This window comes from Dromiciops gliroides, chromosome X (genome assembly GCF_019393635.1).
Source record: "Dromiciops gliroides isolate mDroGli1 chromosome X, mDroGli1.pri, whole genome shotgun sequence".
Taxonomy (NCBI): Eukaryota; Metazoa; Chordata; class Mammalia; order Microbiotheria; family Microbiotheriidae; genus Dromiciops; species Dromiciops gliroides.
The window spans coordinates 33,484,738-33,507,001 of record NC_057867.1 but is presented as its reverse complement, the minus strand read 5'-3'; the positions used below and the strand labels follow the sequence as shown (position 1 = coordinate 33,507,001).

Here is a 22,264-nt window from a genome sequence, read left to right as displayed (position 1 = left end):
CCGGACAACCCCCTCTGCCACCTTTCTCCGGCACAGGTTGGGGCAGTCGCAGCCACTTTCTCCAGGGCCAAGCTTGGTCGGCATCATTAAATGCACGGCCTGGTTGCCTTTGCAGTTAATCGGTTGGCGGCAGTTCTTATGGTCCCCCCTCCCCTGACCCCTTCCCTTCCCTGGCGTGGGCTCCTATGCTGCCTTTTGGGGGGATGCCGGGGGGGGGTGTAGGGAGGCCTCTTTTTCATCTGGGCTGCCATGACTCTCCTGAACGCTAGGGGGCGGAGGAGAGAAAGGGGTGCGGAGGAGGACTTGCCCTCTCCGTGAGTGCTGAGGCCGAAGCAGTCCCAGCAGCGGAGGCGTCCTGGGAGGTGAGCAAGCTTCGCACGTGCAGCCCCGCCCCCTGCCCCCGTGCCTGCCTACCCCCCCCCCCCCGCCTGCCCGGCTCTGGCACGCGGCTAGAACTCGCCTCACTCCAACCGTCGCCCTCGTCATGCGCCATTGTGGGCGTCGTTGTCGTCATCCTGGGTGGGGGAGCGGAGCCCCCTGTCCGGGGGGGGGGGCGGTGTTAGTGCTTGTGGATCCTGGGAGGCCGGGAGGGTCGGGCCTTCTCCCCATTCCTGCCCCGCCATTTGTCTTAGGCCCGGCTACCAGTGAGTACCTACGCCCCCATCCCCCCTCCCCGCCCATCCCCCGCAGCCCCACCTCGCGCCCCCCAATCCCAGCAGCCCCGCCCCACCCATCCCCCAATCCCCGCCATGGGCAGCCCCCCTCCCAGGCCCCCCAGCCCCCATCCCCGCCCAGTCCCCCGCAGCCCCACCTCGCGCCCCCCCATCCCCTGCCCCGGGCAGCCCCCCCCCTCCCCCACCAGACTGAGCCAAGTGCTCCCCGCTGGCCAAGAGACAGACTGAGGCGCCCGTGACCCCTGCCAGGCCGGAGCCCCGGATCCTCCGCCTCCTCCCGGACATTGACCTTGACCAAGACCTGGACACCCGCGGGCCCGAACGTACGAGGTACCCCCCCCGCCCCCGTTTTATTTGGGTTTATTGTGGTCTCCCGCGAAGTGAAATTGCATGTTCTAGCTCCTGTGTTGGCTCTGACTCGCTGGGTGACGTGGGAAGGAAAGTGCGGGTGTCCCTTTGATCTTTGGCCGGTTAGAAAGGGGAGCTCTTCCCTCATTCCTTCGGTTACAGGCTGCTGAGTTCAAATTAGTTAATCAGTCAATTAATTAATTAATTTTTGCGGGGCGATGAGGGTTAAGTGACTTGCCCAGGGTCACACAGCTAGTAGGTGTCAAGTGTCTGAGGCCGAATTTGAACTCAGGTCCCAAGTCAGGTCTTCCTGACTCCAGGGCCAGCGCTTTATCGACTGTGACCCCCCCCCCCCAGCTGCCCCTTACATAAGATCCTAAATGCTTCTTGATACTGCTCACAAGGAGAATTCTTTCATTAACCGACCCCCCCCCACCCACCCACCCCTGGAAACTCTCTAAGTTTTCTCTGCTTGGCAGCCCTGGCCACACACCCCCAGCCAGCAAGACCCCTCGAGAAAAACCAGCCTCAGAGGAAGAACTTGTCAAAGCCATCGCTAAAAGCAACGCTTGGCCCAGCACCCCTGAAGCCAACCTAAGGATAACAGGTGTGACTGCAAGCTCTGTCTGTCTGTCTGTCTGTCTGTCTGTCTGTCTGTCTGTCTGTCTGTCTGTCTGTCTGTCTGTGGTGGCTATGAGTGCTTAGGCCAGTTCCAAATCTGGTCGGGCTCAAAGAGAGGTAAAGGAAGCAGGGGCTAGAGAATCCAGCCAGCCCTTTAAGGAGGGAAGGGAAAGATTGGGGGGGGGGGGAGCAGCGAATTGTCATCGTGTGTCTTTAAAAGCACAGAAACATATGGCCTTGTGGGTAATAATAGCCTTTTTTCCTTTAAAGTGCTAAGAGTCCTGGGCCTAGGAAATGAGATTGTAAAATTGGACCGGACCGGACTAGATTGGATTGGGAAATATCTGAGCGGTGGGACCCCAAGCCAGTAACCACTTGTCTGCTTCCCTCCCTTTGCTCTCGTTCAAGGGGATAACGATAACAGCACCCACCTCCCAGGGCGCTTGTGAGGATCCCATGGTTATAAGGTGCCTAACACAGTGCCTGGTATTGGAGCAAATGCTATGTGAATGTTAACCGTTTGAATTATTTCTTTAAGTAGGTGTGATTGCTTCACACGGGATAACTTTACATGGCTTTTTAGAAGTGATCAGATGCATAAGGAGAGAAATGATTTTCTGTGTAAGGTAATTGGGAAATGGTGGATAAAGCACCCCCCCCCCATTCAGGAGGATGGGAGTTCAAATCAGGTCTCAGACACTTGATACTTACTAGCTGTGTGACCTTGGGCAAGTCATTTAACCTCATTGCCCCAGCAAAAACAGAAACAAAAAAGTAATTGGGAAATGCATTCACCTGAATTAAGGCCACTTCAGGTGGTGATGCTTTTGATTGGTCATTGGGTTTACTTTCAAGTTTCATAGGCATGAAATCGTTTATGGTATTGTTATGCTTCTTATTTTTCTTATATGGGGATATGCGGTAAACTAGTGTATCAGCTATGTTGTTAGAAAAGCAACTTCTCTTATGATCTAGATATCGTGAGATTAAGAATTGTACTGTTCCAAAAAGGTAAAGAAATGGGTTGAGAAGACTGTTGGGTCATTTTATCAGCCCTGCTGACCATGTGCTGTAATATTCTGAAGTACTGTAATTGAAGAACTTGTAAACTCTCAGTTTTGTCTATAAATAAGGAGGAAATTTCATTTTAAATTATTTGGGTACAATTGATGCACATTATGAGATTGTTTAACTACGTTATTTGGAGTTATGGTTATAATGTTATAAACCTTTCAAGGGGCAGCTAGATGGCGCAGTGGTTAAAGCACTGGCCCTGGATTCAGGAGTACCTGAGTTCAAATCCAGCCTTGGACACTTGACACTTACTAGCTGTTTGACCCTGGGCAAGTCACTTAACCCCCATTGCCCCGCAAAAAAAAAAAAAAAAACCAAAAAAAACCAAAAAAACCTTTCAAGTGTTTACATAGATATTTTAAGAAAGAAAATTTGGAATTGTCTAAAATGGGTGGGAAAAGGTACAAAGAAAAGACCTTGTAAAATCTCTTGTAAACTTGGGATTCTTGGAACTCTCCAGTCAGAAATTTTTATCAACCCTACACAAAAGTTTTCTGTGTTGTGGAATTCCTACTGATTAAATAGGATGTAAATACTCCTTGCAAAAAAATAGGGCACCAGCTCTGGCGTCAGGAGGACCTGAGTTCAAATTCGGCCTCCGACAGTTGACACTTACTAGCTGTGTGACGCTGGGCAAGTCACTTAAACCCCAATTGCCTCACCAAAAAAAAGTGTTTTAAAAAATTGGGGTGTAATTTTCAAGTCTGTTTATACTGCAGAGTGAGTCAGGAACCTCTTTAGTCACACATGTTAGTGGAGAATAGTAACTTATGAGGCATCTTGTGTTACCTTAATGAGAAATCCTATTTAGTTTACAATTGTTATTTAACCTGGCATTAGAACCTGCCTGTACAGCATGGCCTGAAATGCATGCAAACTACCCGAGTGTCACCTTAAAGATGTACCCATTGTTTACAGGGATTCTGAGAGCACTCATCTCTGATAATTATGATCATTTGTACATGGCTAAAATTGAACATGTTTGACTATAGACAACTTTTTATATCAGCTGTTCTCTGTATACAGTTTGGCATCATTACATTTACGCATCCCATCCCATGGCTTTTGTTGTTTGTCGTTCAATATCTCAGAGCTTTCAAATCATTTGTGTAATGTCGAACTTGAGGATGAAAAGGCATCTGCTTGCCATGAGTCCTAGTTGTATCAAGATAAGTTGGGGTTTTTCACGATGGATGTCTTACTGTTACCAAAGTGAGATTGGTGATCCAAGGAAATGTGATCCTTGACTATGGAATCCACCTGAAGCTCCCATCAATGGACCTTGCCATTGAAGACCTTATGGGACTGTAACTGATACTGTTCTGAGTCTGACCTCTGGGGTTGATGTCCCTGTACTGCAGATGGAATTCTCCTGGAAGAGGTTGGGAGAGTGATTCTGGCATGGACTGGTGCAAGTTCTTCAGGGTGACATTTCTCCTTGAATGGAAAATATCCCACCTTGATGACTTTCAGGACCGGCTCTGTGCACTTGACTGTATAACTTTTGCCTGCAGTTGATAGAAATTTAGAGAAGCTTATTGTTCCCTTACTGTGTAGCCCTGTCCCCGATTCTGCATTGATGAACAATTTCTATAATTAGTTTTCTGTTATTCTGGGACTAAGTCTGAGTGACTGTAGTCTGATACAAGTAGGAGATTTGATGTATTTGTTCTAGAATTTGAATCCTTGCTATAATGCCAACAACTAGGGGATGGAGTATTTAACCTTGTTGTCTGCCTGTTAATAGTTATATATTCCTGTGTACGAAAAGGTCCTTTAATTGATGGTTGGAGGATAATTGGGAAAGTGATGCAAAGACTTGGGAAACGAAGATAAAATTCTGCTCTTTAGTTAGGATCATATCTTAACTTTCTCAGTTCCGTGTTAATGAAAAGAATAACAGAACACTTAGTGATCTCAAGAGAAGAATGGCTTGTAAATGACAAAGAGAAATCCACTTTTACTAGGCATTACTCGTTTAAACATGGATGGGAGTTAAAAATGTTTTATTATAAATAACTTACTTGATATGGCCTGCTTTGAAATTGAGAATTCAGGGTTTTAGTTGAAGTTAATCTGGAGCAGCAACTAGGTGGCACAGTGGATGGAGCACCAGCCCTGGGGGCAGGAGGACCTGAGTTCAAATCTGCCCTCAGACACCTGACACTTACTAGCTGTGTGACCCTGGGCAAGTCACTTGACCCCACAAGTGTGAAGTTCACCACCCCACAAGAAGTGAAGTTCATCTAGAACTTTTCATTTATTTTTCTATCAGAGTTCATCTTCTTGTAAGAAAATCTTCCATTAACCCCTTGGCAGAAAGAATCTCCTTCTCCTAATGGGGGAGATGAAAGGTGCCAAGGATAAAAACTGGGCTCTAATTTTCTGTTGGTATCTGAGTTTCTTAGATTTATCCACATGACAATTGGCCAGTCTGAAAATGTAAATTCTGTGCTCTAAAAGGTTCACAGTTTGGTTTTCTAATAGTGGAGATGTAAGGGTTGAGCTCCCTTTCAGTCTTTGACCTGGTTACTGACAATGTAAATTACAATTGTGTTAAGACCAATTTTGTAGGTGATTTTTAGCAAGAGAAGAGCCTCTCTTCAAGCGACCTGAACCAGAGAAGCCAGTCAGCTGGGAACTGCTCTGAAGACCATACCCAAATCAGAGAGCTGCATCAGAGGGTATCCCAAGAACCAGGCAGCAGCTGTGTGAGATGAGACTTCTGAGCCTTAACTGGGCAATTGTATTTTATTATTTGCTTTCTCCCTGTGTACCTATTATCTGCAAGGTCTACTTAACAGGGGGGACTGGATCAATGCAATGGATCTCTTTCCCTTTCCCCCCACATTGTTTGCTCTTATAAGGCCCTGTGCTCTTGGTGACTTGTCATTATCAGTTATTGGACTTTGTCTCTCAATAGAATCAAATGGGGAATGACGGAAATGATGAGTCCTCTCTCGTGTTAATAACTAGTGATTGTATTGAGACCCCTTTTTTACTTGCTCATCCAGACATCACCAAGTGTGGGGAATCTTAGGCAAAGGCTTACCAGGCCAAGAGACCTGATCAGACCAGAAAAGGGATTCAAAAGGGCTTCAAAGTTTGGAGGAATGGGAGGATTCTCGCTCATTGTCTTTACTCAGACAGGTCTGGGAAAGTGGTGATTCTCCCTTTTGTCAGACAAGGTGATAGGGAAATTGATAAGTCTCTTTGACCAAGACTTGAGTGAGCCAAGGCAGGTACCCCCAATACTACCCCTATTTTAATATAGGCCACCTCCCATTATAATATGTATTCTCTCATTACTTGTTGACCAATGAGAGTCGAATGCCACCCTCAGGAACACCTACCTTTCCAAGGGCATACAAAGAGTGAGCCCACCACAGTGAGGGGTCTTTGGCATTAGAAAGGGCCACCGACTTCTTTTAATTCATAAACATGCTAGCCTAAAGCGACTAAATGACCCAGAAATGGTGTGTCTTGAACTTTTTCAATGGCACAGTTTGTAGCTACCCACAAAGGGACTTTAGAGGAAAACAGACAGGCCTGGCTTAAGGTCCCCTAGGAAAAGAAGACAGTGTTTGAGAAGGGCTTGGTCCAGTACCTTGCACATACACGGTAAGCCCATAAGAAATGATTATTACCTTCCTGCAAGCTGCCCAGGGGTTCTGCTCTCAGACAGTGACCTTGGCCATCCTCCCTCAGCCACCTAGAGGTGTGCCCCCAGAGACTCTCCAAATCTGAGGCCCTCCAGCCCCCTTCTCCCCTGACTATCTCATAGACACACCAACATTTTGGCCGCCCGCCACCTGTGAGTCTTTCCTTCTTTGCCTCCTATTTTCTGAGGGGCCAGTATCTCAAAAGCCTTTCCACCCAGATTGACATTAAGGACTCTCTCCAGGCCTGAGCTCTTTTGAGGAAGCTGCTCCAAGGAATTTTGAGCTGGACCATTCTCGCCAGTTTTCAGCCCCCAGTAGGTATCTCCTCCCAGGAACTGAGGATGGTCATCCCCTCCAGGCCCCAGCTCCGGAGAGGCATCTCCTCCCCAAACGAGAGAATATTTGTGAAAGGCTTAGCCCCTGCCTGGCACACAGTAGGCCCATAAGAAAGAATTCTTTCCTTCCCCCAAGCTGTCCGGGAGGGCTGATCTCAGAAACTAACCTTCATCCCAGGACTGTCCACACAGGAGCCTCCAATCAGCCTGACCTTGGCCATCCCCCCTCAGCCAACTAGAGGTGTGCCCCCAGAGACTCTCTAAGTATGAGGCCTTGCAGCAGCCCCCTGCCCCGACTCTCTTTCAGACACCAACATTTGTTTTGCTACCTGTGAGGCTTTTTCTTTGTTTGCCTCCTGTTCTTCCCTGGACCGGTATCTGGGAGGTTTTGAGTGACCTAGACCATTCTTCCCAGGCACTAGCTCCTTAGAGGCAGTTCTTCCCACAAGCAGCTATTTGTAAAGCACTTAGCCCGGTCCCTGCCACGTGTCGTAGACCCTCCATGAATCCCTTTTTTCTTCCTCAGTCAGTCTGACCTCTGAGACTGGCTTTGCTCATTTCCCCAGGCCTGAGCTCCCAAGAGCTGTCTCCTCTCAGAGATTGAGGTTGGTCATTCGAGGCTAAGCACCCCAAAGTTTCAACAGACTGATTATTCAAATGCAAGAGAAAAAAACCAAAAACAAATGCAGTCCCATATATGGTGGTATGCAGGAGACACCTAGAAGACTGGCTTAATTCTCTTTCTGCCACCTTGGAAAGTTGTCTTTAGGGCTTTGCTGGGGTTTCCCCCTTCAAGGTCTCTCAAGTAAGTATAACCTTGTGCCCACAGTCTTTCCAACCTTGCCGTCTGTCCCTTTGTGGTTTCCAAATTTGGTACGGAAAACTCTCTCCTCTAGCACTTAGGATCGTCAGGTGCCAGAATCAAATAACCAAAAAACACAAAACGCCAGGCGTTTCTACCACAATATCATAGAAAGAATTTGAGGAGATCCCTTCTTTTCCTATTTGTACCAATTGTCTATGTGATAGCAAATTAATCCTCCTCTGAATGTTTGGTAGACCTCACTTCTAAATCAATCTGGTCTGGGGGGAGGGGAATCTTTGAGTTAAGCTATAGTTTGATTCGGGTTTGTTTGTTTTTTTTTTCCTGAGATTGAGTCACTGAAATTCTGTTTCTTTTTCTTTTTGGCAGCTGTGTGTCCACTGACAAGTCACTCCGACTGTCATACCCTTAGGTCAGTCTATAAAATGAGGAAGGCCACCTTGGTACCACCTGCTTCCCAGGGTCGTCCTGAGGAGAGGGTTTGGCAGGTCTGAACGTCTCAGAGAAAGGGAGTTAATGTTCTCCCAGTGGGGAGCCCCGTCCTGAATCAGGGAGCCCCGAGTTCCCTTCAGGCCTCACGCCTCGTGTTCATGGGACCCGGGCAAAGCTCTTAAGCTTTATGTGTTCCAGGCAACCCTCGAAGCCTACTCTAAGGCACAGGGCAAGTGCTGGTCATCTGCCTTGATGGCAAGTGTTTCCTCACTACACATTACTCCCCTGATGAATGAAACCATGCTATTAGGTCAGTATAAAATCCAGGCGGAGGAGGGTGAGGGAGAGATTCAGCTAGGAATTGCTGGAGACACTGAGGCTGTTCAGCTGAGCACCCTTGGCAAGTGCCCTCCCACCTTAGGGCCTCAGTTTTCTCCACGGTGAGTTGGGCTTGGTGCCCTCTTTGGAGATTTTGAGTGTCTCTCGCTCCCCCTCTTATGTTCTCAGAGCCTGAGGATGAATCTCCAGTGAGGGGCCATGCAGGCACCATGGGAGAGCTGGGGATGTGGGGCATTGGAGAGAAAGGCATATCTTGGGATCCCTTGGGGCAGCTAGGTGGTAGAGTGGATAGAGCACTGGACCTGAAGTCAGGAGCCGAGTTCAAATCTGGACTCAGACACATGACACTAACTTGCTGTGTGACCCAAGCCAAGTCACCTAACCCCAAATGCCTCACCAAAAACAAAAAATAACAACAAAACCCAAATGTCTTGGCACCCTGACATGTCACATACCCTGTTCTGAGGGCTGCTGCAGCCTGCCCTTGGACAGGCTGACCTCGACCTGGCACTGGCTAGTTTGTGGGCCTATAGGAATGGAGAGACACCCCTGCGCGTCATTGAACAGTGGACCACAGAAGATTTGCTTGGCCATAGCAGGAGTAGGAGGGGAATTAAGGGCCTGCAGGGAGGACAGAGCCCACAAGATGGTCCAGCCATCCAGGCCGCCCTATGTCTGCGTCGCCCCTTCTGGTCAGCCAGCCAGCCAGGCCCTAGAGCAGGGTCCTGGAGCACCTGCTGGCTGGTGGTTCTCAGGCCACGAGCAAGTCACCTCAGCAGCCTGAAGCTTCACTCCCCTGAACCAAGTATGTCTCCAGGGGAGCTTCAGTAGCTTCTGAGGGAACGCTAGCCTGCCCTGTATAGGCTGGGGGAAGGGGACGGGGTCGGGGGGGGGGGGGGTCGGGAGAGGTAGGCTATGGCTCCCACCACACTTGCATCTGCACGATCACTGAGCCCCAGGAGCTGAGGAAGCCCCCAGGACAGGAGGTGGAGAGAGCTGAGGGCTCAGGACACTGCCAGTGGGGGGAGAGGGGGGTGATGGTGATGATAAGCCACCAGAGGAGCTTGGGGAGGACAGGAAGGAAGAGAGGAAAGAGAGCCCAGGCTCAGGAAAGCCCAGAGAGGAGAATGTCAAGGACCGGGGCGGGGGGCAGTAGATTCTGGTGCCATAGAGAGACCCGTGAGAGTGAAGCTGGAGCAAAGGCCACCAGCAGGTGGCATCTTGGGAGGGGGCACTTTCTGTTGAGTGATGAGGCCAGAAGCCAGGCTGCTTGGGGTGTGAGAGGCAGGGGAGGCCATGGCTGGGGGCGGGTCTCTGGATAGGGGGTGTTTGGCCAAGGGTTGGCTGGGTCAGGTAAGGAGTGAATGTGCACAAGGGGAGCCCATCATAGTCTCAGTCCACCCAAAACTGGATGTCCTCATCCAGACAGCAGGGGGCTGTGAAGACAAAGCCCTTGCAAAAGACCCCTTTGGGAGCCGATGGAGAGCCCAGGGTTTGGGGGCTTCCACTGGTCCGCACCACTTGAAAGGACAAGCCCTCTGTTCTCAATCTAGCCTCTCCACCCTCTGGTGTCACCAGTGGCACCAGCCTCCAGCTCTGTGGACCTGCCACTATGAACCCTGGGGCAAAGACGTACGCCCCTCTGACCCAACCTGTGCCAGTCGGCAAGGGCACCCATCCTGCAGGGGAAATCCAGGAAATTCATTCGGTCCTGACTTGGGCAGACACTGAACATCCAAGTGCTTAACCCAGTCACCACCAGGCAAAGGCCTGTTATGCACCAGGCCCTTCACTTAACACTGGGGCTGCAGGGTTAATGGGGAGGGAGGGGAGGTGATGTGCAAACAACCAGTTCCAAAGATGATTTTTACTGAAGGAGGAGATGGTCAATAGGAGGGAGGCATTCCAATGAAGAGGCTTGAGGCTCCCTGCAGAAGCTGGCGTTTCAGGAGAGGGGAAAGTGGAGGGGCTTGAGCAAGGAGAACCGAGTCACAGTGGCACGGTTTGGGGGCAGGGGGAGACACGTGGGCCAGGAGCAGGGAGCCAGAAGCCTGCAAAGGTGGGAAGGCAGGTTATGAAGGGCAGGGCTTGGACTGCCTGCGGAGCATTTGGTATGCAGTGCTGGAGGGAACAGGGAACCACTGGATATTCTCAGGTGGGACAGAGGGCGAGATGTGGTCAGCCCGACTCTTGAGTGAGTCAGCTGAGCAGAAGGTGGACGGGAGCAGGGAGAGAATTGTGGCAGGCAGCCACCCCCCCTTCCAGTGCCATGGTCCAGGCACCACCTGGTGAGGGCCCGCAGCAGAGAGGTGGTAGTGGCACAGGAGAGGAGGGGGTATCATGCTTCAGGGGGGAATGTCGGGGTCAGATCCACAGGGCGTGGCAACGACTTAATTGCGGGAGGCGAGAAAAAGCCAGGAGTTGCGTGACGCCAACGTGAGCCGGGGTGAGTGGGAACATCTGTGGGTATCCTGTACAGTGCTGTGACAGGATTTGGGAAGAGGGAATGTGGGGGGGGGCGGGGAAGGAGGAATTCCGTATCGGACCTGCCCCGTAATAGAAGTCTGCAGCACGTCTGTCCACTTTGAGATGGCCAGAAGAGGTACACATGAGTCTGGAGGTGAGGAGAGAGCTTAGGGCTGGAGAGGTACAGCAGGGGATCATCCTCATACAGATCATTGAATCCCTGGGAACCGATGAGATTACCCAGTGTAGAGGGAGGACAGGGCGCAGGACAGAGGCTTGGAAGTCAGTAGGAAGGACCTGGAAGATTAGATCGAGAAGTCCGACGTGTAGGGGGATCCACACATCAAAGCCGCAGTGAACTCTTTAGGTGGATTTAGGCATCCCCCCGCCTCCCGTCAGCCCCCGCACACCAAAGATTCCCAGAAGCACATATGTAGCCTGTGAGATGCCCTTGGGCAGGGGCGGTCGTCTGACTCCCTCGGCAGCTGCTGTGCCCAAGGAACTAGGATAGGGAACGGAAAACACCCTTTAAAACACTCAAACTGCAAATTCCCAATCGTTTCCCACATGTACAACTTCCTCCCCAGCAAAGCCTCCTCTCGGGCCCCTGGCCAGACAGCTAAACTTCCCCAAGGACACATAGCTAGGAGTGGGATTTTGCAAGACACCTCGCAGGCTTCTTAAGCCCAAAGAAGTATGAAGTTAGTGTCCCAGAAAGTACACACTCCCACCACCTTGGCATCAGCCAATTCTCTTCAGCCCCCGTAGCCTTCTAGGTTTTTGTGAAATTTGCCTGCTCATCAATTCGGGTTTTTTTTTGTTTCTTTTGTTTTGTTTTCCCATATAAATATTTTATTGCTTTCCACTTACATTTAGAGATAATTTTCAACATTTGTTTTTATAAGATTTCTAGTTTCAAATTTTTCTCCATCGCTCCCCTCCCCAAGACAGCAGGCAATCTGACTTAGGTTATATATGTACAATCACATTAAAGCTATTTCTGCATTAGTCATGTAGTGAGAGAAGAATCAGAGCAAAAAGGAAAAGCCTCCAAAGAGAAAAACAACAAAAACAATAGAAATAGTATGGTTCGATCTGCATCCAGATTCAACGGGTGTTTTTTTCTTCTTCTGGATTTGGAGGGCATTTTCCATCACGCTCACTGGTTATACCCCTTTCCAAAAGCTGAGGTTTGCTTTGTCACGATTGAAATCAACGAAACCAGCAGACACCCAACCCCTCCTCCCGCCCCCACCCCCCACCCCGGGAGGGCTCAGGAAACCCACAGGTTAAAGTAAACATTTTCCAATCAAACCAAATACATTTTCCATTGCGTCTCCAATAGCTCTGGTTAGCTCTCAGCAGAGGAGGCTTGCAGAGGATATACTGGAGAGGGATGAACGTGTGGGGGGCAGGTGCCCAGTTTGTCACCTCAACCCCGGGGGCTGATCTCTCTGGGGTCTTGTTTCTGAGCCCCTCTGTCCACTTCCGTGGGGATGGCCTGAAACCACTTTCACCTGGAATATTCCCCCAGCCTCCTTGGGGATCTCCCTGCCTCATACCTCTCCTCCCCCCAGTCCCTCCTCCACAATGTACCCCAAGCCATTTTCCTTCTGGAAGCACTGACATGACCCTCTCACTCCCCTACTCAGCCAAATCCAGAGGCTCCTCATTCCCTCCAGGATAAATTTTCGGCCCCTAGGTTTCCCGGTTAAAGCCTTCCCAACCCGGCCCTGACATCCTGCCATCACCCCCAATCCATTTGCTCTCTGCTCCTCTAAGGGAACAGTCTACCTCTCCCCTCAGTACTTCCCTCTCTTCCCTGATTGGAGAGCTCATGCGGCACCCGTGCCTGAAGACTCCTGACCTCTGCCCCCCCCCCTTCCCCCCACCCCCAACCATGTTCTAGTGACCTTCCTGCACAACCTCATTTCTGCTCTCTGGCCAAACCCTGGACTCTCTTTCCCCCACCCCGGATGAAAATTTTGCCTTTTCTTACCAGGGCCCAGGCCTCTGACACTTCTGGTCCCCGTGCCCCAGGCCACTTCACTCATTCCCCTCTCTCCAAAGCCTTTTCTTGTGGGGAATATCATGAAAGCAGGGGCTCCCTTCTTGTATTCTTACCCAGCTGGCTTTCCCCGAAGCTATCCTTTGCATAGATTTCCTTTTTTTTTTTATCATAATAGCATTTTATTATTTTCCAGTTACATGTAAAGACAGTGTTCGACATTTGTTTTCATAAGATTTTTAGTTCCAAATTTTTCTCCCTCCCTCCCGTCCCTCCCCGCTCTCCAAGGCATAAAGCAATCTGATACAGGCTATGTATGTACCATCACATTAAACACATTTCTGCATTAGTCATGTTGTGAAAGAAGAATCAGAACAAAAGCGAAAAACCTCGAAAAAGAGAAGAGAACTTCCCCCCCCTCCAAAGAATAGAAACAGTGTGGTTCAATCGGCATTCAGTATCCACAGTTCTTTTTTCTGGATGTGGGGATCATTGTCCATTCTTTGGAATTGTCTTGGATCACTCCACAGCTGAGAAGAGCCAAGTCTATCACAGTTGATCATCACACAATGTTGCTGTTACTGCATACACCGTTCTCCTGGTTCTGCTTACTTCACTCAGCATCGGTCCCCTTAAGCCTTCTAGGTTTTTTGTGAAATCTGCCTGCTCATCAATTCGGGGTTTTTTTGTTTTGTTTTGTTTTGTTTTCCCATATAAATATTTTATTGTTTTCCATTTACATTTAGAGATAATTTTCAACATTTGTTTTTATAAGATTTCAAATTTTTCTCCACCGCTCCCCTCCCTCTCCCCTCCCCAAGACAGCAAGCAATCTGACTTAGGTTATATATGTACAATCACATTAAAGCTATTTCTGCATTAGTCGTGTAGTGAGAGAAGAATCAGAGCAAAAAGGAAAAACCTCCAAAGAGAAAAACAACAACAAAAACAATAGAAATAGTATGGTTCGATCTGCATCCAGATTCAACGGGTGTTTTTTTCTTCTTCTGGATTCGGAGGGCATTTTCCATCACGCTCATCAATTCTTACAGCACAATAGTATTCCATGACGTTCGTATACCACAACTTGTTCAGCCATTCCCCAAGTGATGGTCATTTCTTCGATTTCCAATTCTTTCCTTTGCATAGTTTTATTTCTCTTGGCTCTTCTCCATAATGACTATGCATCCTTGCTGTCTCGCCCATTTCGAAGAAAGCCCCTCCTGGTTGCAGATCGCTTCATTCTTTGTCCTTGTAACCGCAGCTCTTATCACATCCTAGGCACTTCAACCTACCTTTTCAGCCACTGCCTGCTTGACTGATGAGGGCTTGAGTGGAAAGCTTGGGATCGGTGGAAGGTCAGAACCGTTACCAAAAGTCGTCCTCTTCTCCTCCCCGGGGCTGGCTGCCCTCTAGCTGCCTGCAGTTGGCCCTAAAGAACACACGGGAAGTGGGCATGGCCACAGTGCCCAACCTTTCCATAAGAACCCCCTCCTCCTGCTCAGCCCACAGCCCTGTCTTCCAGGACCTCTTCCCTCAGGGCTCCCAGGCTCCATCCGCCCGCTGGGCTGGAGTCTACTGACCGGCCTCGGCTGCTGAGGGAGGGAAGTCAAGGGGGGAAGGAGGGCGAGGCATGGAGGCCCGCCCGCTGGGAACCGAAACGCTGGTCCCTTTCTCTGAGTCACACGGAGCTCACCCCAAGCCCCGTCACCAAGGCTCCCCACACAGTGCCCTCTACCAACAAAAGGAACGTTTCACTCTCTAAAACAAAAGTGCTTTTCCCAAGAGGCTCTGATCGCCATGAGACTTTCTCACCGAACTAGAACCCAGATCTCCCGGGGCGAAGCCCGCTTCCTCTTGCCCCCTCCGCATGACAGAAAGAACGACCTAGGTTTGAGAGAAAAGCCATCCCAGTGCGTCCTCATTCCTAAAAAGAAGGACGGCGACCACCAGGCCCCCTGCCCACTTGCCTACCCCGCCCCCAATTCACTGCCGGGCCCCGAAGGGCAGCACTTCCAGGCCTCTCTGGAGCCAGAGGGGAGCAAGGATTCCTCCGTGTGCCTAGAACCTTAGCACTCGAGCTCTGAGGAGGTTCAGAGACGCCTGGAGGTGAGGAGGGGCGGGCCCCCCCACTCTCAGGCTTTTGATTTTGTTGAAGAACTCATTGTACTAGCGCTCCTATGAAATCCGCAGGCTCTCAGAACGCTCCCTTTCCCCTTCCCGCCCTCGGAAGTTTCAGTGTTTGTCGGGGTCGCGGGCCAATGCCATTGACGGAGGTTAAGGATCCGAGACGATTAATCATTGATTGACACATCAACACCCCATTATGTGTGATAACTATGTGCACTTTATTGTCCAGGATAGCTCAGTATTTATAGCAGAAAACCACAAAGTTAATCAAATAAAATCTCTGCAAGAATAATTCTAGAGAATAAGAGTAATCTTTCAACCTTTTAGCCTTGACCTGTCAGAACTTGTTCTAGGCTTTAACAGAGCGAGGTTTGTACAGAGGAGTCTTCGGACCCTGGGAGGCCAGCCAAGCGTTGTCTCAGGAATTCAGGCCTTGACCGCAAAGTTTCCTAAGAAACTTACTGCCTCAGTGACCACGGCCCAAGCCCGGGGAGGGGGAACTCAGTCAGAGGGGCGACAGAGAGCCCCCTGGGTTCTCCAACAACTGTTGAGCATCCTTGTCTTGTTTTGAAGGCGGGCCGGTAATCTGCCTCTCTCCACCACCACCCCCACCCCCCGCCCACGTTTTCCCCACGTACCATCCCCTCTGAAGCAGAACGCTGCTCGCTGGCCTTTGGGGTTTGTGGTCACGAGGGTGTGGCCCCCATCGAGACCTCCCCACGGGGCAGTATGCTCACTTCGCCATCGGCCTCCTAGTTTCCTCACCTGCTGGGGGCTGGCAAGCCCGCGTCCCGCCTCTAAGCCTGGGCCACGGGTGCCTGAGTCCCCCCCCCCCTTTCCTCTTGGGAAAGGCTCAGCTTCCAGAGCAGCCCACCTGAATGAAGGGGCTAAGGGATACCCAGCGTGCAGCCCCCCGACCCCTCCCCTAACATTTCCCCCTCGGACAACGACGACGGCCGCGGTTTGCTCGATTCTCCCGAGATTGTAATGGAGCAGAAGAGTTTGGAACTGTGGTTCGGAGTTTCTCTGGTCCCGACCGCCGCGCTCGCTGCCTTCACCCCACTCGCCCAGGCCCCCGCCCCCCCTCCCCCTGGCGCGCCCATTTTGGTTGGCTCCCTACGGGACCCCCTCCCACTGCCCCCATTCCCCGCCGAGGGCCTCCCCCCCCCCCCAAACCACTCGGCAATGTCAACAGCCAGGTAGATTTTTAATAAGAATCTTCCAAGTTCAGCCGCCCTCCCCTTGTCCCTCCCCGACCATCTGAATCCGGGGGGGGGGGGGGTTGTTGGGGGGGAGAGGGTTGAGGGGGGCGTTGCCTTTCCGACGCACTGGGCCTGGCCCGTGAGCGCGGGAGCTAGCGGATTCTGGAGAAGAGATTGAGCGCGGAGCCAGGTCCCCAGGAGGAGTAAGATTTGGGGAACACATTCCAGAACCTCAGGGTCTCGTCTCCCGCACCCGTCACGATGGCCTGTCCGTCGGGTGACATGGCAAGGAAGAGAACCAGGTAGGTGTGCCCCGTGAGCCTGGCTACCTGGGCCAGGGAGGGGTACCTCCAGACGACGATCTGGTTCTCCGAGTAGCCGTGGGTGCTCACCAGCTCGTTGCTGTGTCTGGACCAGGCCAGGTTGCACACCTGAGAGCCCGTCTTGATGCGCTGCAGGGGCTGCCCAGTCAGCTTGTCCCAGAAGCGGACGCAGCAGTCGGCGGAGCCGCCTCCCGACGCCAAGAGGCCGTGCTGGTGGGGAGACCACGCGATGGCCTTCACGGCGGCCCCGTGCTTGGCGTACTGCTGCACGGGCTTCGGACTGGCCGGGTTCCAGAGCAGAAGCTTGTTGTCGTTTCCGCCCGACGCCAGCAGCTGGTGATCCGGGGCCCAGCGCAGCCCTTACACCTCCTGCTTGTGCTCAGAGTCCACAGGGCCCTAACTCTGGAGCCGAGAGGGACCTCAGAGGTCGGCCAGTCCTAGCCCAGCCCGCCACCACCTCTATTTACTGAGGAGCCTTTGAGGCTGGCCTGGGGCGCTGAGTGCAGTGGCAGGCCTAGGTGGGCTGCTCTGAGGCCTGCCCTCCACCCACTTGGCCTTGCTGCCTACCTGCCCATCGTCAGGCCTGGTCACATAAACAATGCAGTCCCCTGGCTAGATTTCCCTTCTGGCTCCTTCCTGTCAGGAAGCCCAACTGGAATGAGCCAGTCGTTAAACACCCCTTACTCAAACTGGAGAAAGTTGACTCTAGCTGCAGGGGTGGGAAGGAAGGGCCCTCCCTCAAAGGTCATCTTTGCTTGCCATGCTTGCTCCTGCCCCTGCTTCTTCTCCCCTGCATCAGTTCAGGTGAGACATTCCGAGCTTCTCGAATGCTTCCTATTGAAGCTACTTAAAGCCGGCCGAACGCAGGCACTCTCACAGCGCTCCAGTGTCGCCCGGGACGTTGGCAGCACCAGGACTCGCTCGTGCAGAGGCAGCTCCTTGAGCCAGGCAGTGCGCGCGCTCCGGGCTGCCTGTGCCACGTGGTGTGAGGAGCTACTCCACACCTTGGTGGTCAGCCTCCCCTTGCCCCACCCTGCCCCGCCCCGCCCTCGGCCTTGACGCCCCCCCGCAATTGTCCGGGACACTCCCCCCCCAACTCCCCTCCCGTTTAGCCCTGCCCAGCCCTAGCCCAGTCCCAGGCCTCACCCTGCCCCTCCCTCGACCGCCCCAAGGCCTGCCCCCGTCCATGCCCTCCTCCTACCCGTGCCCGTGCCCGTGCCCGTGCCCTTCCCTGACCTGGCCGATTTTGTCTTCTCCTCCTAGAATAGAGCCCCAGAGGCTGAGTGGGACCCAGCAGCCCCGGTTGGTGGAGTCCCACTGACCCGGACCTCCAGGCCTTGGCCGAAGGAGCCACACCTGGCCCCGAGCCGGGGGCTGCCCCCATCTGCACACTCTCATCCCGAGTCAGGCAGGCTGTGGGGCAGTTCGTCCTCCGGTCCGTCATCCGTGCGTCTGTCCTCCGCCCGTGCGCCCGCGGTCCATCCGTCAGTCCGCCGGTCCGTCAGTCCTCAGTCCGTCCGTCCTCCGTCCATCCGCCCGTCCCTCCGTTCGTCCGTCCGTGCGTCCATCGGTCCGCAGCCCCCAGCGCCAGCGTGGTCCATCCCCGAGGCCGGTCGGGCGGCCGAGCCGACTTTCCCGAAGGCTGGACCTGCTCCCGGCCGGGCCCAGCGTGAGCCCCTGGAGATCCCAGCAGAACCGGATCGCCATCTCGAGGATGGCGTTGTGCTGGGCCCTAGCGCTGCCCACGTCTCCCGTGTCCTCTGCCGGCAAATACGGAGACCGCTACATTCCAGCGCGGGCCGGGGCCCAGTGGGGCCTGCACTTCCACGGCCCGGAGGACGCGACCAGGCAGAAGCCGAGATCCAAAGGCTCGGGCGCGGCCAACGGCAAGAGCGGCCTCGTCTACTCCGCCCTGTTGAAGAACGAGCTGCTGGGAGCGGGCGTCCAGAAAGTCCGGGACGTGAAGGCCGGCGACCTAAGCCTGCAGCCCTCGGCACCACCCAGCAGGAAGCTTTTCACCTACGCCCCCAGCACGGCCCACTGGAGCCCCGACGCCGGCGGCGACGTCTCCCCCTACCCTCTGTCCCCGGTCAGCACCAGAAGTCAGAGCCTGCTCACCTCGGCGCAGCGGCTGACCCGGAACGTCGCCAAGAGCCCCTTCAAGATCCTCGAGGCCCCCGGACTCCGCGATGACTTCTACCTGAACCTGTTGGACTGGTCGTGTCTCAACGTCATCGCCGTGGGCCTGGGCACCCGCGTCTACCTGTGGAGCGCTGCCACGTGCCAGGTGACCAGGCTGTGTGAACTGTCCGGGGACGGCGACTCGTTGACCTCCGTGGGCTGGTCGGAGCGGGGGAAGCTCGTAGCCGTGGGCACGCAGAAAGGCTCGGTGCAGATCTGGGACGCGGCGGCCGAGAAGAAAGTGTCCACGCTGGAGGGGCACACGGGCAGGGTCGGGGTGCTAGCCTGGAACGCCGACCAGCTTTCCTCGGGGAGCCGGGACACGCGGGTCCTGCAGAGAGACGTCCGGGCGTCGCCCCTGCAGTCTCAGCGCTGGCTGCGAGGGCACGAGCAGGAGGTGTGCGGGCTGCGCTGGGCCCCGGATCACCAGCTGCTGGCGTCGGGCGGAAACGACAACAAGCTTCTGCTCTGGAACCCGGCCAGTCCGAAGCCCGTGCAGCAGTACGCCAAGCACGGGGCCGCCGTGAAGGCCATCGCGTGGTCTCCCCACCAGCACGGCCTCTTGGCGTCGGGAGGCGGCTCCGCCGACTGCTGCGTCCGCTTCTGGGACAAGCTGACTGGGCAGCCCCTGCAGCGCATCAAGACGGGCTCTCAGGTGTGCAACCTGGCCTGGTCCAGACACAGCAACGAGCTGGTGAGCACCCACGGCTACTCGGAGAACCAGATCGTCGTCTGGAGGTACCCCTCCCTGGCCCAGGTAGCCAGGCTCACGGGGCACACCTACCTGGTTCTCTTCCTTGCCATGTCACCCGACGGACAGGCCATCGTGACGGGTGCGGGAGACGAGACCCTGAGGTTCTGGAATGTGTTCCCCAAATCTTACTCCTCCTGGGGACCTGGCTCCGCGCTCAATCTCTTCTCCAGAATCCGCTAGCTCCCGCGCTCACGGGCCAGGCCCAGTGCGTCGGAAAGGCAACGCCCCCCTCAACCCTCTCCCCCCCAACAACCCCCCCCCCCCCGGATTCAGATGGTCGGGGAGGGACAAGGGGAGGGCGGCTGAACTTGGAAGATTCTTATTAAAAATCTACCTGGCTGTTGACATTGCCGAGTGGTTTGGGGGGGGGGGAGGCCCTCGGCGGGGAATGGGGGCAGTGGGAGGGGGTCCCGTAGGGAGCCAACCAAAATGGGCGCGCCAGGGGGAGGGGGGGCGGGGGCCTGGGCGAGTGGGGTGAAGGCAGCGAGCGCGGCGGTCGGGACCAGAGAAACTCCGAACCACAGTTCCAAACTCTTCTGCTCCATTACAATCTCGGGAGAATCGAGCAAACCGCGGCCGTCGTCGTTGTCCGAGGGGGAAATGTTAGGGGAGGGGTCGGGGGGCTGCACGCTGGGTATCCCTTAGCCCCTTCATTCAGGTGGGCTGCTCTGGAAGCTGAGCCTTTCCCAAGAGGAAAGGGGGGGGGGACTCAGGCACCCGTGGCCCAGGCTTAGAGGCGGGACGCGGGCTTGCCAGCCCCCAGCAGGTGAGGAAACTAGGAGGCCGATGGCGAAGTGAGCATACTGCCCCGTGGGGAGGTCTCGATGGGGGCCACACCCTCGTGACCACAAACCCCAAAGGCCAGCGAGCAGCGTTCTGCTTCAGAGGGGATGGTACGTGGGGAAAACGTGGGCGGGGGGTGGGGGTGGTGGTGGAGAGAGGCAGATTACCGGCCCGCCTTCAAAACAAGACAAGGATGCTCAACAGTTGTTGGAGAACCCAGGGGGCTCTCTGTCGCCCCTCTGACTGAGTTCCCCCTCCCCGGGCTTGGGCCGTGGTCACTGAGGCAGTAAGTTTCTTAGGAAACTTTGCGGTCAAGGCCTGAATTCCTGAGACAACGCTTGGCTGGCCTCCCAGGGTCCGAAGACTCCTCTGTACAAACCTCGCTCTGTTAAAGCCTAGAACAAGTTCTGACAGGTCAAGGCTAAAAGGTTGAAAGATTACTCTTATTCTCTAGAATTATTCTTGCAGAGATTTTATTTGATTAACTTTGTGGTTTTCTGCTATAAATACTGAGCTATCCTGGACAATAAAGTGCACATAGTTATCACACATAATGGGGTGTTGATGTGTCAATCAATGATTAATCGTCTCGGATCCTTAACCTCCGTCAATGGCATTGGCCCGCGACCCCGACAAACACTGAAACTTCCGAGGGCGGGAAGGGGAAAGGGAGCGTTCTGAGAGCCTGCGGATTTCATAGGAGCGCTAGTACAATGAGTTCTTCAACAAAATCAAAAGCCTGAGAGTGGGGGGCCCGCCCCTCCTCACCTCCAGGCGTCTCTGAACCTCCTCAGAGCTCGAGTGCTAAGGTTCTAGGCACACGGAGGAATCCTTGCTCCCCTCTGGCTCCAGAGAGGCCTGGAAGTGCTGCCCTTCGGGGCCCGGCAGTGAATTGGGGGCGGGGTAGGCAAGTGGGCAGGGGGCCTGGTGGTCGCCGTCCTTCTTTTTAGGAATGAGGACGCACTGGGATGGCTTTTCTCTCAAACCTAGGTCGTTCTTTCTGTCATGCGGAGGGGGCAAGAGGAAGCGGGCTTCGCCCCGGGAGATCTGGGTTCTAGTTCGGTGAGAAAGTCTCATGGCGATCAGAGCCTCTTGGGAAAAGCACTTTTGTTTTAGAGAGTGAAACGTTCCTTTTGTTGGTAGAGGGCACTGTGTGGGGAGCCTTGGTGACGGGGCTTGGGGTGAGCTCCGTGTGACTCAGAGAAAGGGACCAGCGTTTCGGTTCCCAGCGGGCGGGCCTCCATGCCTCGCCCTCCTTCCCCCCTTGACTTCCCTCCCTCAGCAGCCGAGGCCGGTCAGTAGACTCCAGCCCAGCGGGCGGATGGAGCCTGGGAGCCCTGAGGGAAGAGGTCCTGGAAGACAGGGCTGTGGGCTGAGCAGGAGGAGGGGGTTCTTATGGAAAGGTTGGGCACTGTGGCCATGCCCACTTCCCGTGTGTTCTTTAGGGCCAACTGCAGGCAGCTAGAGGGCAGCCAGCCCCGGGGAGGAGAAGAGGACGACTTTTGGTAACGGTTCTGACCTTCCACCGATCCCAAGCTTTCCACTCAAGCCCTCATCAGTCAAGCAGGCAGTGGCTGAAAAGGTAGGTTGAAGTGCCTAGGATGTGATAAGAGCTGCGGTTACAAGGACAAAGAATGAAGCGATCTGCAACCAGGAGGGGCTTTCTTCGAAATGGGCGAGACAGCAAGGATGCATAGTCATTATGGAGAAGAGCCAAGAGAAATAAAACTATGCAAAGGAAAGAATTGGAAATCGAAGAAATGACCATCACTTGGGGAATGGCTGAACAAGTTGTGGTATACGAACGTCATGGAATACTATTGTGCTGTAAGAATTGATGAGCGTGATGGAAAATGCCCTCCGAATCCAGAAGAAGAAAAAAACACCCGTTGAATCTGGATGCAGATCGAACCATACTATTTCTATTGTTTTTGTTGTTGTTTTTCTCTTTGGAGGTTTTTCCTTTTTGCTCTGATTCTTCTCTCACTACACGACTAATGCAGAAATAGCTTTAATGTGATTGTACATATATAACCTAAGTCAGATTGCTTGCTGTCTTGGGGAGGGGAGAGGGAGGGGAGCGGTGGAGAAAAATTTGAAATCTTATAA

At 53.6% G+C, this 22,264-nt stretch overlaps 1 protein-coding gene, 1 long non-coding RNA gene and 1 pseudogene across 4 annotated transcripts; 2 read left to right on the top strand and 1 right to left on the bottom strand.

Annotated features, from left to right (window-relative positions):
- Positions 1-300: 300 nt before the first annotated feature.
- LOC122734078 lies at positions 301-2,921 on the top strand. 3 transcript variants are annotated; one of them, XR_006353992.1, is made up of 4 exons: positions 301-362; positions 894-1,004; positions 1,502-1,629; positions 1,914-2,921. It is a non-coding gene; the product is annotated as an uncharacterized LOC122734078 (long non-coding RNA). The 3 variants fall into 3 exon arrangements; XR_006353991.1 differs by lacking the exon at positions 301-362 and adding an exon at positions 524-644 and having other exon boundaries at positions 924-1,004; XR_006353990.1 differs by lacking the exon at positions 301-362 and having other exon boundaries at positions 870-1,004.
- A 13,345-nt stretch (positions 2,922-16,266) lies between these two features.
- LOC122733918 lies at positions 16,267-17,881 on the bottom strand (annotated as a pseudogene).
- Positions 17,882-18,151: 270 nt separating this feature from the next.
- Positions 18,152-19,552, top strand: LOC122733917 (fizzy-related protein homolog). Its single transcript, XM_043974626.1, has one exon. It carries the CDS (start codon positions 18,152-18,154, stop codon positions 19,550-19,552), a length of 1,401 nt encoding a protein of 466 aa, XP_043830561.1.
- The last annotated feature ends 2,712 nt before the right edge of the window (positions 19,553-22,264 follow it).